Below are 17,643 nucleotides of genomic sequence, written 5' to 3' on the forward strand. Positions count from 1 at the left end.
TTTGCCCCCGGACTTGGGGAAGTACCCCAAGTGCCTGTACTGGGTTGAGTACCCGTGGGACTTTAGGCCTGTGTTACCCCAAGGACACAGGGCCGCGAGACAGTCCATTCTTGGGGTGGTGGCGGCACGTTACCCCCAGACTAGCGAGTGTGCTCCGGGAGAGGGGTCGGCCGGACATAAGGCGCCCCTAGGGAGGCATTCGGAGCCTGGAAGGTGGTCGGGCGCAGGGAGTTGGGTGGCTCGATGCAGGAGCACCCCCTGCTGGCCCGCCTCACGTGGTGGAAACAGCGGAGGGATACGAATACCCAACTGTGTTCCTGCGGTGGGATCTCTGCACCCGCCACAGGCAGTACCTCTAAATAGTTTCTCTGGACCCTCTCAAGGTTGTCCACATCCTTTTTGAATTGCAGCACCCAGAACTGGATGCAGTACTCCAGCTGTGGCCTGACTAGTGCTGTGGAGATGGGGAGCATCACCTCCCTGGACCTGTTCGTGATGCACTTACATGCATGACAAAGTGCGGTTAGCTCTGCTAATTACTTTGTCACATTGACTAATGTTCACCTTGGAGTCTACAACAACTGCGAAATCTCTTTCTGCCGCTATGCTGCTGAGAAGGTCATCCCCCAGCCTATAAGTGTGCTGGTGATTCCCTCTCCCTAGGTGCAGCGCCTTGCACTTGTCCTTCTTGAACTGAATCCTATGTTCTCTGCCCACTTCTCTAACCTGTCCAGGTCCGCCTGGATTCAGTTTCTTCCCATCTGTGTGTTTACTTTGCCCCATAGTTTGGGGTCATCTGTGAATTTGGACAGAGTGCTTTCCACACTCTCATCCAGGTCACTGATGAAGATGTTGAACAGCACCAGCCCAAGGACCAAACCTTGGGGAACCCCACTGCCCCCATCTTTTGAGGTTGATACCAACCCATCCACCACCATTCTCTAGGTACAACACTTTAGCCAATTTGCCATCCACATGACTGTGTAGTTATCCATGGCGCAGCCATTCAATTTGTTTATAAGAAGCTATGGGATACCATGTCGAAGGCCTTCTTGAAGTCCAAGTAGATGATATCTACCTTGACTCCTGCATCTAAGCTCTTAGTGACCTGGTCGTAGAAAGAAACAAGGTTAGTCAGGCAGGATCGACCTGCTATGAACCCGTGCTGGTTGCCCTTCAGCATACTATTAGCCACTGGACTTCTACAAATGTGATCCTTGTTAATTTTTTGAAGCATTTTCTCAAGGATAGAAGTAAGACTACAGTTAGGTTTGGCCCTATAGTTACCCGAATCCTCCTTGCTCCCCTTCTTGAAAATAAGGACCACAATGGCCCTTTTCCAGTCCTCTGGGACTTCACCTGAGCACCATGCATGCTCAAACAGACATGCCAGTGGTTAATTCTTTCAGCACCCTTGGATAGAGCTCATCTGGTCCCACTGATTTTAAACACATCCAGCCCCTCCAAGTGTCTCTTAAGTAGGTGGGTGCTGACAGTTGGTGGGCTGGTGTTTCTCCTGCTTCTGTCTGATACTACATTCAACCAGGTTCATCTTAAACCAGTTTCAGCCATTTTGAAACTGGTTTATGTGCACTGAACTGATGTTCTGTTACAGGTTTAAACCAGTTTCTGATCACTTAAACCAGTTTATGTGTAATGTCTGTCCCTAGCCAAAAAGGGCAGTTGTGCTAGTACCAGGGCTTGTGTGCATGTGTTACTCTTCTCACAAAAGCAGTGCTGTGCAGTCCCCCAAAAATCCTTCTCCTAACCCACCCTGTGCAATTCGCATGGGAACCTAGAAGTGGAAGAAGCAAAAGGCACCACCCAGTGATGTGCATCCTCTCCTGCAGATATAATTTTTTGTTCCTGTTTCCTCAGTAACTGTCCACTAGAGCCCTCATGATATGAACAGCAGAATCCATGATGAGCACTTCAGATTACAGAATGCTTTGAATTTACAGCAATTGTGTATTATAATGAGCTAAGTAGAAGAATAATACATGGATTTTCCCCATTCCGTTCCAAGTAAAAATGTGCCCCAAAAAGTGTGTGCAGTATTTCTTGCTCTTTTGCTGGGTTGGTGGTAGGAAGTGCTAGCATTTTACAGGGGTTGTGCTTGCCTCTAGCTCCCTCCCTCCCTGTGGCTATCTATCTAATAAATCACCTGTCTGGTAAACTCACTCCTATACAACAGTTAATTTGGCTAGTTCAGTGGCTTCTGCCCTCCTCACCATTCTTGCATAAAAGTCTAGACTGCCCCCTTGCTGGGATCAAGTTATTGAGGCTAGGGGCATATATCCATGTGTACAGCACCAAACACAAAGCGTCTCTGACTTGGTTGTAACCTAATCCTAAATGTGATAATATTTTATTGCAAGTAAATAGAATTTTGTTAGTGTGTAGGGGGGAAGGGTGTGGGTTTTTTCATTCTCTTTGCTAATCCTATTCTTTGGGTATTGCAATGAGTTTCTGTGATGTAAACTAGTGTAACCTGGATGCACCAGGGTAAGTGCTCCCTCCTCCAATGGAAGGAAAGTGCTGGCTAGGCAGGAGTGCTGTGAGAGGAAACTTCAGTCAAAGCCCAGTTTCCCTCTGTTCCCTATAGAGACAGGCCGGACAATATAGACTTAACTATATACAGATTTATTAATAAAAATAGACTGAGAGAGGTATATTAACAGACATATTTACAAATATACAACTTTGACATGGAGTTATACTCTGAGAGCAGAATCGGGGGGAACTATACACTACCACTAGGGTCCACTCAGGAACAGGTGAGTAACAGATCGATACAGGTAAACACAAATCAGGAAGAGGTAAGTAATAAACCAATACAGGTAAGCACAAGTCAGGAAGAGGTAAATAGTAAACCAGTACAGGTAAGTACCAAACAAGAACAGATAAGCAACAGGTGCGTGGCCGGGAGGGATCCTGACAAGCATTTCAGTGGGATCATATATCAATGAATCAACAATTATCATTACACAGGAATAACAAAATATAAGGCGCTATCTTACAAAATATGAGGCACATAGCATCAGAAATAAAACTTAACTCTTTAAGGGTCCCCAAGGCCTTGATGGGTCCTGAGCCCTTGCCAGGGCTTCAGAGACCAGTGGGGGAAGAACCCTAATGCCCCTTGGGCATTTCACAAACCCAAGGGAGCCTCTAAACTCAAGGGCCCTGCCCCTTTGCTCTCCTTCTAGGAGCCCCTTACTAGCTGGAAGGGATTACCCCTCCCCTGTGGGAAACCTTTCCCCCAGGAACTCACGACTCCAGGGCCAGGATGTGTGGTCCTCGTCCCCCTCAGCTGATGTGCTCCTCACATGTGAGGCCTCCGGAGCCACTTCCTCCCCTGTGTACTGTCATGTGCACCGAGGGCTCTGCCTTCTGTTAGGGGTTGGAGGCTTGGGCTGCCTTGTGCAGCTCCAGGGCTTGGCCCTCTCCTGGACCTTATGTGCAGCGTTGTCCGCACCGAGCTATTGGCCCTGTGCCAGTGGCTGTAGACTCAAGTTGCCCCGAGCTGCTCTCAGGGGTCCTGATCCTTCCCAGATCGCTCCATGCCACATCGTTGGCACTGCATCCTGGACACTTGCCAGGGATTGTGCAGACCTGAGCTGCTTCACGCAGCTCCTAGGGTCTGGTTCCACACACCAGCCCATGCACCGTGTTCCTGGCCGCATGCCAGGGGTTGCATACCCGAGTTGGCTCCTGCAGCTCCCAGGGTCTCGCCCCATGCACCAATCTGTACACTGATGCCGTACTTCTCAGTAGCACGTCTGAGGGTTGTGGTCACTCACCGCTCCTGTCTGGTGACGAGGATCTTCGGGCACTTTGGGGCAACAGCTCCACCCCTGCTGGCCAGCTCTTGCCAGCTCTTCTTTTGTCCAGTCCTCCTCTTCATCCCTCAACGCAGCTGTCCATGTGCCGGGCACGCTGCTCTTTTATTCCCTCCAGAGGCTTCGCCCCCAGATTGCAAATGGATCAATCAGGTTGAAGCAGGGTACAGGCTTCAACCAGGTCTGTGTTCTCTGGCTTGCCTTGGGTAGGGGCAGGGCAAGCCCCTCCCCAGCAATTGCCTGATGGTGAAACACTTCCACCAAATCACAAGGAGGATTCTCTGAGCCCAGACGTGCTGGGCTGCTATCAGTAAGCCCGCCACACTAGCATGCTACTTTGCAGCACAAGTTTGTCCAAGGGTAATGCCTTACTCTGTGGTAAACATAAAGCAGCCTTTTATTCAGGGATGGGTGGGGGGAAGTGGGGTAAACCAATGGTTCCCAACCTTTTTTGTACCAGGACACATTTGTAAACATCAATGGCCAGTGTCCCTCATTCCCAACCCATTGTCCCTCATTCCTGACCGGCTGCCCCAGCCTCTCAATGTGTGGGGCAGGGGAGGCCCTAAGCAGCACCCCTCCAGGCTGGAACTATGCATCCTGCCAGGGAAAAGCCACCATTTCCCACATTTTCTCCTTTAAAGGAGAATCAATTTTTAGAGTTTCTTCATGACCCTTTCATATATTCTCGCAACCCATTTTTGGGTCAACCCATGGGTTGAGAAATGCTGGGGTAAACAACCTCATGGGGTTATCACAGGGTTAACTCTAATGCTGCAGTTGGTAAAAGTTGATGGCTCCATATTAACTTTACAGCCTAGTTTACTTTATGATAACTCATTTGTAAGCCTACTTCATTTGTTGTGATCTTGAAACCCTTTATATGGGACTTGAATTGGAATAAATTGAAGCCCTTGAAGGGTTTCTGAGCTCTTTCCTGGCACAAATTAGAACAGATGAGAGAATAATGTGAATCAAGCCTTCTTATCTTGTGATGTGGATGCAAGTTTATTTTTTCCTTGCTCCCATCCCAATCAGATCCATACATAAGTTTTGTTTATAAGTATAAACGAAACCTTCCTGTTAGGATTTTTATTTCCTGTGTGCCAGAGGCTGCCTGGGTTACAGAGAAGACTATTTGTTCCTCTCTTGACGTGATTGCTAAGGATCGGAGCCAAGAAAATGACACTTTCTTTCCTTTTCTTTGTCTTGTTTCGCTGCTGTATTCAATGGCACTTCTTTGTTTGTGAGGACTGTGCAAGAATGAAGACATGAAGATTTTTGGCTCCTGTTCTCTTAAGGCATCTTGACCTTCAGTATTAAGTGCCTTACAGTTAATTTAATTGATCATCCTCCTTTCTTTCCACTCATAACTTCTTGTGAAAAAAACCTCGGAGTCTCTTACTTGTGTCTCCAGGTCTCTAGCTTCCCAAGCAGTGACTGAACACTAGGAATTGAACTGGTCAAGTAGTTGGACATGGAGACTGAACAGTGGGCTAAAGGTAGTATAGCAATTGTTTTGACTAACACTTACAGCCTCCTGAGTTCTTTTTCTAGCCTTGGCACTCATTTACCTTGTCAGAGGGCCTATCTAATTTCCTGGTGTTACTTTACCCTTTAGCAAATTGAATGTGTCCCTTGCAGGTGAATTGTGAGGCTTGGCAATAGCATATCTATAAGATGCCTTGAGATGTCTTTGCTTGAAGGACCTATGCAGTAGGCCTGTGTAAGTAGGCAGCTATTTGATCTGGCTTTGGATTCAGCTGCTTCAGACGCCAGTGATCCGATCCAGAGCTCCAGATCGGTTTTCCACTTTGATCTGGCTGAAGCGGCTCCGAAGCTTCAGAGATCTGGCCATAGGGTATAATGGGAAATCAATGAAATATCTATAACTTTGTTGTTTTTTGTATGATTTAGATGAAACATGCAGGGCTGGTAGCCTTTGCTGAGAGCATAAAGCCTACCAAGTTTCAAGAAGATTGATTTAGGTTTTCAGGGGAACAACACCCCAAGTTCTTGAAAGCAAAACTCATGTCACTTGTATGTGTTAAGCCACAGGGGGGTCAAAACTGCGGGGATGGTTAGGCCATAAAGCCTGCTAAGTTTCAAGGAGATAAGTGCAGGGGATTTGGGCAAAACTGTACCTCAAGCTGTGGACAAGCAAAACTCATGACATGGGTGACACTCTGTTTGTTAAGGTGCAGCAGGGTGAAAGCTGCAGGGATGCTAGCCCCTGCTGCGGCCACAAAGCCTGTCAGCTGTCAAGGAGATTGGTGCAGGCGTTCTGGGTTATGGGGCCCTGCACCTCTGACTGCTGACAGGCAAAACATGTGACATGGGTGCTTGTGCAACTGTGTCTGTCTTGGGGCATGGGGAGGGCGGGGGAACTACTGTAGGCCTGGCTGCTAAACTACTGTGTTACCAGTTACCAGTTTATCATGATTCACTCAGGGAGCAGATCAATATACAGTACCTAGTTACTACATAACGAGTTAACAAGCAAGGATCAACACCTACAAAACCACAGACTAAGGAGAGGAAATAATCAATACAGACAATCAACTGGCCCAAGACAGACACAATCAGTTGCACAAGCACCCATGTCATGAGTTTTGTCTGTCAGCAGCTAGGGGTGCAGGGCCCCAGAACCCAAAAGCCCCTGCACCTATCTCCTTGACAGCTGGCAGGCTTTGTGGCCTCAGCAGGGGCTAGCAGGCCTGCAGCTTTCACCCTGCTGTGCCTTAACACACTCAGGGTCATCTATGTTACGAGTTTTGCCTGTGACCACCCCTGCAGTTTTGACCTCACTGTGGCTTAACACATATAAGTGACATGGGTTGTGCTTTCAAGAATTTGGGGTGCAGTTCCCCCCAAACCCCTGCACCAACCTTCTTGAAACTTGGCAGGCTTCATGATCTCATCAAAGCCTACCATCCCTGCAAGTTTCATCCAAATCAGAGAAAAAACAACAACGTTAGAGATATTTCATTGATTCCCCATTATACCCTATGGCTGGATCTCTGAGGCGGCTTCAAAGCTTTTCTGAAGCGGTTCAGAAGCTCTGAAGTGCCTCGGAAAGCCTAACGAAGCCAGCGCTTCGATCTGGACGTGCTGCTTTGGACTCAAATGCATCCGAAGCTTCTCCAGATCCGAAGCACAGTCCAAAGCCTCAAACAGCCCTACTATGCAGGTGCTAGTTATTCCCCTTGTTCTTTCTGGGTCCTAGGAAGCAAACAGATGAAGGTTGTTTCTCTTGCTAATGTGTTCCTAACGTACAGTTTCACAAGGTAAATTTACACCAGTGTGGTGTATGCAAAATTGTGATTGGAATCACAGTGTCCTGTGCTCCATAAGCCATCCATCCATTTCATATCTGACCCACTTCTCTGCTCAGGGCTGTGAAGTCAGGCAGCAAGCAGGGCAGGATGGCATTTTGGAAACTAGCTGGTTCAAGAGCCTTCAGACACAACTGTCTACTTGGTCAGATGCTTGCCTATGAAATCTTCTGGCTCTCTGAGCCAGTTATTCTTTAAAGTGCCTGGCTTCTGCGTGACTTCACGTCCCTCTTTTATTATAGCACTTCTGCTGTTTCTTTTACTTTCAGGAGGCTTTTCTCTTTCCCCCTCCCACCCAACCCCTCCTGTGCCTCCTCTCCCCCAGTTTCCACTTCTCTTTCAACAGAAGAGAGAGTGGCAGCTGTGGTATGCGTGGACAGAAGATTTTCATTGACTCCCCTTTGGGAGCCACCAGAACATGGTGAAGAGAATGACAACACTAGCTGCGTGTGACATTGCCCCGATGCAGTGTTACACATTTGAAATTGTTACTATGGCATGAAGTGACTGGTGAGTAAATTCAAGTCTGTACGTTTCAGATGATGTCTTGCATGCTATGTTCACAGAAACAGGGTAGAGCCATGAATATCAAGGTGCTTCTGGGCCCTTCAGAATGGGTGGCAATGCTAGCTGAACTCCAAGTGTGTCATGTCCTCTGAGGTCCTTACTCATTTGAAGAGTAAAACCACTACTGCTTCCCCAATTTTGTGATTGTTGCCAAGATTCCAGCATGACTCAAGCGGCTTAATGCACTTCATTATGAAGTCTGAGAGAGTTTTAACATCTTGGTGTTGGCAGAAATGATTTAAAATCACCGCCTGCTTGGAGACTCACTGGCTCCAGCCACTGGGAATGGGACAGCAGCTTTCATGTTTAGGTCGAAGCTAGCTGTAGTGTTAGTGACAAAGTCATGAACTTCCAACTGCTTGTGTAGGGTCTGAGGTGCAAGACTGGCCTGTGTTCTGTGGGGACCCTTGGCAAAGCATTTAGTGCCTCTAGGACTTTGGTTTACCATCTGTGTGGAAAGAATGAAAGTCTACCTATGTCAGAGTGGTGTTGAATGATTGATCTCACTAGTGACTGTAAGGCTCTTTGCTGCCCCAGTTGGGAAGTATATGAGCACAACGAACTAGGTGAAACGATTTGGCTTGGTTTAGCCTTGTCATTTGACAGCATTTTTACACATGCTTCAGAAGGTGCAGGGAGTTGGGGGGAAGCGCTTTAATTAACAAGCTGCACTAATTAAAAGTGCCTGAATGTTAGTGTACCGGCAGTCCTCGTGCTGAAAAATGGCAGTGGGGCACTTTGAATTAAAGCTCATTGAACAAGTTTTAGTTTAAAGCGCCCTGCCGCCATATTTCGGCATGGGGAAACTGATATATGTGATGCCAGAGTCTGCTAGAATGCATTTATTTCCGTGCTCCAGAAGATTTTATTAATCAAGTCTGCTCCAACGCACTGGATTTCCAGCATGTTGGAGTTGGCTCCCTGCCTGCCTGTAGGAACCCTGAGTGCCTACATCACTTTCGGTGTCCTCGTTGGCATTTCAGGGAGGGTGCAGACTGCATGTCCCAGGGATACTGAATTACTCCCCTCATAGCTACAAGGGGTCCTTCTGGATCAGGGCTGTGGCCTGCTGGTAAGGAAATTTGAACTTCTGCCAGTTGTGTTGTACCTGTTTTGTGGACGAACAAGGTTTTGCCTCCAAAGTCATAATCACTTAAAGCAGCTGAAGGCTTGAAATACTCCATCATCCCAGCAGAGGGCAGCCCATGCCAGTTGAGGGATCCTAGACATACCTTCTGAGAATCCTTCTTCCTAATTGGCTTGTAGATTAAAGTAGTACTGGAAGGGGTGCTAGAGCTTCACTGGCTGGCGCCTTTAGATATTGCAAGGCCCAGGCTCTTCCTCGTAGAATAGTGTCACTGGTTTGACTTTGGACTGGTGCGCATTTATTTTGCCCTCTACATTTTCCTGAATCAACAAATCTTCTACATCCCTGGTCTTCAGTCTCTCTTGTACTTACCTAGTCCCGTCTTGATGGAACATAAGTATAAATTTAAGAATAAATTAATAAGTACAACTTTTACACCTGTTGAAATCATCTATGTTCTCCTGCAGCTTCATAAGGAGCAACAGCAAGTACTCTGCACATCTTAAAGCAATCTAATTCCCTGACTTTTGTAGGGACACACTTACAAAAGAGTACTCCAGAATTTACCAAGCAGATGCCTTATTGTGCACATATATCAAGATTGAGATATATCATCACTCCAAATGTGCTCCAGTATATATATATTTTGAATAGTGTCAAGGTGTCTGCAACTAGGCCAAGTATCCATGATGCTAGGTAGGGCTGTGCAAAATTTCACTGGGTGTTTCATCTTAAAGTTGTTTTGATGCATTTTGAGCTTGAAACAGTGAAATAGAAATGAAACAAAAGCCTTCGAAACAGCTTCGAAATGAAACAAGGGTACTCAAATCGTTTTGAGTTTTGAAGCCGGGCTTTACTTGGCTTCAGCACCAGTCCCAATCAGCAGCAGCAGCAGCAGCCTCCTGTCATCTGGTGTACAGATCCAGGGGCTGGATTCCCCAGGAAGATCCTGGCACATCCTGCAGCCCTCCTGGGGATGCAGGCCTCCAGATCTGTGCACTGGATGACAGCATGCTGTTGCTGCTGGTTGGAGCCAGCGGCAGCACCAATCTTCCCAGTGCTGGGTGCAGGCTCCGTCCAGTGCCAGTGTGAGCTGGCAGCAGCAGCCTCCTGTCATCCAGCAGGCAGATTGGGGACCTGCCCACACCGCCGAGAGGGCTGCGGGGCTCTGCCAGACTCCTCCTGGGTCTGCAGACTCCCAATCTGCCTGCTGGATCACAGGAGGCTGCTCCTGCTGCCTGGGACCAGCTCTGGGTGCAGCCCGCATCCAGTACCAGGAAGACTGGTGTTGCCACCGGTGCCAGGAGCTAAATGCTTATGAACGCGTCTTGATCCTTGAGCAGAATTGTTTTTTTTAATTCTTGATGTTGCAGTAGTATTTAGAACTCCCAGCTGTGGATCTAGATCCTATTGTGTCCAGTGCTGTACAGGCACAAAGGTGGTCCTTGCCCAAAGAGCCTGCAATCAAAACATATAACAAGACACTATGCTTTGTACTAATTGATGGGAGGCTTCAGGACCACGTTGGTCAGTGTAATAGACAGTGGGCTCAGTGCATCAGTAGCCTTCTGTTTTTTAAGGCATTATGGGGGGAAAAGGGGAACTTTTTAAAGAATAGATTTGAAGAAGGCATGGGTGGATCCAGGATTTTGTGGCAGATGTCACTGACCTTGCCCTTTAGACCATGGGAAAATGTATTGCATGGCTGAAGCCTTTGAGTCAGCTGGGGGCATTGGCAGCAGGAAAATGGGGGCTGCTGCTGCCATTACTACTGTCCCCAGCTGAGCCCACCCATGTAGACACTCCCTACAGTCTGCGGTTGGGGCAGGGTGGGAGCGACTCTGAGGCTTTTTGGCACCCAGGCCAGTGGGGAAATAATAGCAGGTGGGCCCCTCCTTCCTGAATGTGGTCCCTGAGTGGCCCCTTGGTGTCCTCCGCTAGTCCTGGGGTTCCAGCTGAATGGGGGTGCCAGTCCTCCATGTCCCTGGGTCCCCTAATGGCTGGGAGTGGGGACAGGGAGAAGGAACTTGTCTGCTGCTTCCAGTGTCCCAAATGAGTCCAGCACTCTGCCAGCTGCTCCCCCAAGGGCCCTGGCTGGAGCGGGGCAGGAAGAGCCCTGGGTCAGCTGGGGACAGTGGCAGCAGCAGGTGCATTTACCCTGCCTGCACTTGCTCCTTGCCTGACCCTTCTGGCTGTCTCCTGCCAACCTGGAGGCTCCAATAGTGCCTCAATAATCTGACCTCAGCAGTGGCAGTGTTACCGGACGTGGCTCGAGCTCCCTATGCACCAGCAGCTGCAGCTGTGGTTCAGTTGCGGCTGCAGTATCCATGTGAACACTTGCAGAATCCCTCCCCCCACCCCAGCATGGGCTCCCTGGGGCCTCTACCCTGGTGCCCCGTCCAAATTGGCTTCTGGAGTTTATCCTTCACTTACCTCCCTCTTTCCCCTCTCCCATCCTCCACTGCAAGATGTGATAGCACCCCCAGCAGGAGCCTGCACCTCTGCCCACACCATAGTAGCAGTAGCTGGCGTGCAGGGAGGCCAAGCTGTATCGGGAATGCTGTGGCTCTCAGGCAGTCTGCACAGACTTCCACACCGACCCCCACCCCGTTCTGCCCAGAGCATGGAAGTAGCTCTTTATAGCTGGTGATGCTGAGTCGGAGAGATCCTGGGGAAGTCAGTCCAGCTCCTTCACAGCCACCCCCTCCTCACTTCCCTGCTGAGGAGCCAGGACTCTCCTCCTTACACTGGCAGCAGGATCAAATGGGGGTGAGGTATGATCATACCACTGCACCCCCAGCCCCTTGGATCTACCAGAGGATAAGGAGAAACTTTGCAGATATTTATAAGAAGCTCCTCCCAAGTATGGCAGGCAGTGAGGGCTGAGTAATTAGTGCTTTGTTGAAAATGTACTGAGTGGGTGATGGAGGCAGGTATGCAAATGAGCAGATTAGAGGTGAAATTCTCACTCACTACTGAATGAGAGGATTAGGTGGCAGGTTAGGTCCAAGTTCTAGAGGACCTTGAAGGTGCTTGCATTACATGTGATAGAGAAGGGTGAGACAGTAGAGGGATGCAGGGAGAGGTGCAATGTGGTGAAAGTTTATTTAAAAAAAAAGTCTCTAGCAGTGTTCTGGCTGGGTAGGAGCAGGTCCAATTGCACTGGTCAACACTGAGGAAAAGACAGTTGTAGTAATCAAGACATCAAATAACAAAATCCCAGGCAAGAACCTTGGCCATGTTGTTAGATGCTATGTAGAAAGAGTCTTTGAGACTTGGAGTGTGTCTGAATGACACACAGCAACACCAGTTGGAGACATGCCATGTCCACTACATGAACACTGTCTCCTGAACAAGCAATAAGGTAGTCATGTTGGTGTAATGTGGCTACCTGATCTGTGATTTGGGAGCTTGTGTGTGCATGGGGCTGTGCTGTGCCATGTAGACACAGCTTGGATGCTGGAGCTGAGAGAGAATCCAGTTGAAGGCGAGACCCACGTTACGGCCCTTGGTGATTATATCTGCAGCTATCAAAGAAGGAGGGAAGCAGGGGAGATGAGGAGCTCTTTTATCCATGTTCAGTTTGAGTTGATGGTTTGATGTCCACAGAAAGAGATTGAGGCTGACATTGGAGGAAATTAATTCTAGACAGTTATTGTAATAAATGCATTCAATGGAGACTCAAGGGATGTCAAGGGGGGGAGTTCTTAAAGCTGTGAGTGACTAAGACACGCTTGTCTTATGAAGGAAAAGTGTGAGAGGGCAGTGAGAAGTTAATGTGAAGAGTAAGAATTATAGGATCAGGCCCACAATATGTTGTTCTCTCCCCCAAACTGCTCTGCATCTTGTTATGTTGCCATTCACTCTGCAGTTGATCGGTGTATTCTCATGCATGAAAGAAATGGCACTTCCAGGAGTATTGGGAATGGCAGTGATGCCCTACAGGACGGATGGTGTGGTCTGCTAACTTCTTGTTTGTGTTAGTTACAGGACCCTTATCAGGCCCACATACAAAATGTCCTACCGAACTGTGACTGCCCTGGAGTGGAGATGCTGTCCTGGGTTCACAGGGAGTAACTGCGAAGAGGGTAAGTCAATTGAAATGGATATCTGTTCCTGCAGCACATTAATGGGGAGTTGAGAGAGTGTATTTTTGACTGAGTTGTCTTATTTTTTCTTTAGTTCACTGTGACTTTCCCTGTCTTCCAAACAAATACTTGAAACCCTTGAATTTTTCACACAAAACCGAATATCACTTTTTTCTGTTGCAGGGCAAATTTTAAAGAGATTGTAACCGCTGAACCCGCAAAATTACATACATGCCCCTTGCCCTTTCAGAAAGCTGTGGTGGGGGCAGTGCAGTAGCAGTGTACTCAGCCATGTCTGGAGCATGTAGTTTTCCCATTGGTGGGTGGGGATATTATATTTCTTGTGTCTGGTGCTCCCATTATGCTATCCCTTGGAAAACCTGGATCCTGCACATTATCATTTGATGAAACTCATCCCTCATTTTTTTTCTCGCATCCCACACACATCTTGAAGTACAGTTAATTTCCATTGCCATCAGTTACTGCTGTCATTGAGAACTGAGTTGCAAGCTACCATTTCTAAAGAAATCTGCTTGACTGTCCTTGAAAGTTGCTTTGTAGTGTGTAATGAGGTCAGCCTCTATGTACCTGTCCATGTCAAGGTAGTTCTCCCAGAGATGGTGCATAAATGGCACCAAAATGATTCACTATCCCTAGTACCCTTGTATAATTGCTGGGTTGCATGGGGTATAAAACAGAGATGGTACACTTAGTACTGGATGTCTCATATTTAATAAAACATGGAGCTTTTTTCCAGAAAAAGAGGGGAATTTTTTTCCATTTTCTCCCTACAACTGACAAATGGCAAGAATTTTGTGTGCATTTTCCTCCTCTGCTTTTTGTAGCTTTTCTACTTCTAGTGCTTACAAATGTGCTCTGTTTAGATCTGTTTTAATTTCAGCCTTGGGCGATATGGGATCACAGGAATTGGTATCCTATGAATCGTACATGCATAAAAATGGAAGCTAATTGGATAAATGTGGGCCCTGGATTTGCTTGTCTTTAAATTGGGATCTGAGTGACTTGACTCAGCTGGCAGGCAAGAAGTTGTTGGAAGAATTTGACATATCTCATACTTTGCCATCTGTAACTGTGTTGGGTTACAGTCAGCACTAGTTCTTTTGAGCTGTCATGCCATTGTATTTGCTACGCTGCAAACAACTGTGAAAAATAAATAAATTGTCTTGTGAGAGCTGTGGTAGATGGGGGAGCAAGAATGGTGATCCTGGGCTGGCATCCTCAGGCTGCTGTGGAAACAGAAGCTTCTGAAAAGCTTACACAATTGTAAAAGTAGGAAAGCTATATGGAGCGAAACCTGCAGCTCGGAGCTTTACATTGCAGCCAGGTGCTAATGAACACGAGCCTGGGAAAGCAACTACTTGGGGAATGCAATGAAATAGCATCCCTGAGGTTTGGTTGGGCACTTAACTCTCATGGTACTGAACAGTGGCATTAATGATTACAGCAAAGGACCAGGTGGTTCCAATAGTGTCTTTCTGATAACTCCCCCACCCAACAGTCAAGATTCGGTTTGAGTCAGACTTTGAATTGGTTTGAGTCCGTCTGCAGTATGTATGCAACCCATTAGCCTTCAATAGGTTTGTACAGGTGTAAGTGATTACAGCTTAGTAAACAGTTCTATTAGTGCAAAATAGAGAACCCAGCTCCCTCCCGCAGTGCCGGATCTGTCTCTGCAGGATTAAATGGAAATCAGCAGAAGCTTCCTTGTGAAAGTCAGCAAATCAGACTCTGCATCCTCTTGGGAACAGCTTTGTTGAATGAGGTGACAATTTTATGCAGTAAGTTTTTGAGGTAGAACTGTGTTTTCAGGCTTGAATACAGTGTGCTGGCATGTTGAGCTGAAAGCCAGTAGCTAGGCCCTTCTTTCATGTACAAGCTTTTTGAAAACATCTGGAGCAACTGACAATCCCAGCTTCTAAAAAAGTGACCCTTACCCCTAGAACTGAGACTTGCCACTAGCTTTCTAGAAATAGCTTTGATCTTAATTGCTTGAACTCTTGAGTTGCTGTATTTAAGATATATTTTACTTAAAGGGACATCAACTGAGAATCAAATCGCTTTATCTGCTGCTGTTAATCTTAGAAAGATGAAAGCTCTTTCTAGCCTCTTCTCTTTCTCTCTCATTTTGTTTACTTAATGTATCTTTCAGAACTGGTTATAAAAATCTGTTTTCCCTTGTACAGTCGGTTTCCCTTGGGGAGAGGCATGTACAGTTTCACCAAGGAACTGGGGAAAGAGCACTTTGGGGGAAAAAAAAATGTAATGTAATTTGGGGGACCATAAGAAAAAGGCTAGGAACAGAGGTAGAACCTCAAACTATTTTAAACTAGATGTCAGGCAACTGTTTCTTTAAATATGCAGGTACATCTAGCACTCAGATGTATGTGTGGCTGCATGGGTGTAATTGATGGCAGAATTTGCTTTCATTGGTTTAACATGTATTCTGTCCATACCATGAAAGACCTGTCGCCACTGTACCTACCCTGTCCTCTCTTATTTAACACGTATTGTAGATAGTAACCACAGCAGATGATCTCAGCCTTAAGTTTTATTGTCCTTTCCTTCTGTTTGGGGACTGCAGGCCCTTTCCCAATGGAACATGGAATGACACTGAATTTTCATGCTGAGGGTTGATAAAGTTTATAGATAATTATGATCAAGCAAAATCATTAAAGCAGTAGGGTTGGAGTGGTGTTATAGGTGCAATAGTTCAGGAAATATAAGCGAAGCATTTGGTTTTTTTGGTGCTAGCTTTTAGTGGTGCAACTGTATAGTTGGGAGAGGTGTCAGACAAGTTTTCAGGCAAAGTACCTTTTCTCAGGTTCATGGGGGAAAGGAGCTGAAGATGCAAATTTTAGGGATACCTCTTCAGGTTCATAGGTGCCCACTTTGCAGCGCGAGATTCAGAAAGAATGACCCACCTGTTTCTGTCTTAATCCTCCCCAAACAGCTACAGCATCTCCTCAGAAAGAGGGGATCTAAGGAAACAAAACTCAAAAACACTTCAGTAACCTCTTTGCCTGCAGCCTATTGTGGAACAGTGGGGATGGCCTGCTCCTACTTGGGCGGGGGTTTCCCTTGTAGCGGTGGCAGCTCGGGCTGGAAGGCTGGTCCTGCCACATTCTGAATTTCTTGCCATTAGCCGCTTGTTTGTTGCAACTCTTCTTGACTGAAATATCTCCTCTGTCCATCCTTGCCCAACCCCCTGCACTGGTAACATGCACATTGACAGAATGTACAGTCGTTAAACTCAGTGCAAGTATCACCAAGTGTCTCACCCTTGGCTAATAGGTTCAGTTTGAGAAAGTAACCACTTAACTATCACCAGCTGGCGGGCACCTACTTAATGCTGATGGCTGCAGATTGTTTAGATTAAAATGATCTCAGGAATTTAACCCTTGCGCTGCAGTCTACAACAATTTTGGCTATAGAAAGCCTGGTGTGTGGGGGTGGGTGCAAGACATCCTCTATCTTTTAATAAGCTGAGTAGGGGGTGCCTGCTTTGATGTTTCCTTTTTAAAGCCACTCTGCCCATGACCCTCCCAGCCCCCAACACCAAGGACGCTTGAGCATTTGAAACATGACGGCTATTTCCTTCCTTGTTTTCATAGCGTTCTGACCAGCAAGTGGACTAGATGGTTAAAACCACTAACTGCACCAGGACTTTAAGCATTTCTTTCAAGAAACCCCTTGCTCTGCATTGGACAGAGCAGGAGACTTGACACACACACGTCTGGGGAGCTTAACTGTCAGTGGATGATCATTTTTTTTATTTTTCTGGGTTTTTTTTTAACTGGAGCCCAACCTAGGACAGGAAATGAATCCACTGAGCCACCCAGTCTGTCGAATGCTGATATAAAGAACATATGGAAAAGGGCAGTGCAGAGGTGAAGTGGTTTTAGCTATTGCAATCATGCATCAAGCTGATTGATTTGAATCCAAGATGATGCTGACATTTCAACCCAGTCTTTCCCCTCACCCCAACCCTACCCCCTCTATTTTTTTTTCTTTGTGGCTCAGAGTTCAAAGCCAAGATGAATCTCTTGGGAGAGGAAAAGTGTCCCAAGCCAATCCAAGGGCTCAGTACTGTGTTAGTGTTAGCCAGCTAGTGAGAATCTTGTTTTACTTTAAAAATCTGACATAGATTTCTGCTCAGAGTTAGGATGGTAGCCAATATATAATTTACCCACTAAACAACGTGATGAGAGAGTCTGAATATTTGGGCAGGGAACAGTCACAAAGTAACTCTCCACCTCTAATGTGACATTATCATGGCTTTTAAACTGTTTTTTGTTTATTTTTTAAATCATAATCTTTAAACAAATATGGTTAGGACAAGGGAAGTCGGTCAACATGTTTTAAGCAGTAGCTTAAATGAGTTCATGCTTTCTGTTTCTTTGGGTGCTTGTTCTTGGGACAAGTTTTATCTGCCTTTTAGAGTTTGTGTGAGTCTCTTCTCATCTGAAAGGATTCCAGACATGATACATGTACACATGTCTGCATTTTTCAGAGTGGCCTCCGAACTTCAGGCACCCATCTCCCACCGTGCATCGGAGCATGGGAAAACTTGGCTGCCATTGAAACAAAGTGGCCTCTGGACTGGAATGTGACAACCAGTCTGTCAGGAACAGTACACAGTGGTTCTTGAAAGGGGAAGTGAAGAGTAACTTCTGAACTAAAATGGAAGGAGAATTTGAAGCAGA

At 46.7% G+C, this 17,643-nt stretch overlaps 1 protein-coding gene across 7 annotated transcripts in view; it reads left to right on the forward strand.

Moving 5' to 3' along the window:
* Positions 1–17,643, forward strand: part of COL26A1 (collagen type XXVI alpha 1 chain) — a 442,136-nt gene that overhangs the window by 68,012 nt on the left and 356,481 nt on the right. For 5 of the 7 annotated variants that reach the window (XM_019511439.1, XM_019511441.1, XM_019511443.1 and 2 more), the window contains exon 3: positions 12,816–12,919. In XM_019511439.1, coding sequence (XP_019366984.1) covers positions 12,816–12,919 — 104 coding nt within the window. The remainder of the gene's footprint in view (positions 1–12,815; positions 12,920–17,643) is intronic. The other 2 variants (XM_019511440.1, XM_019511444.1) reach the window with 1 other exon arrangement.

This window comes from Gavialis gangeticus, unplaced genomic scaffold (assembly GCF_001723915.1).
Source record: "Gavialis gangeticus isolate Ggan-Ray unplaced genomic scaffold, GavGan_comp1, whole genome shotgun sequence".
Lineage (NCBI taxonomy): Eukaryota > Metazoa > Chordata > Crocodylia > Gavialidae > Gavialis > Gavialis gangeticus.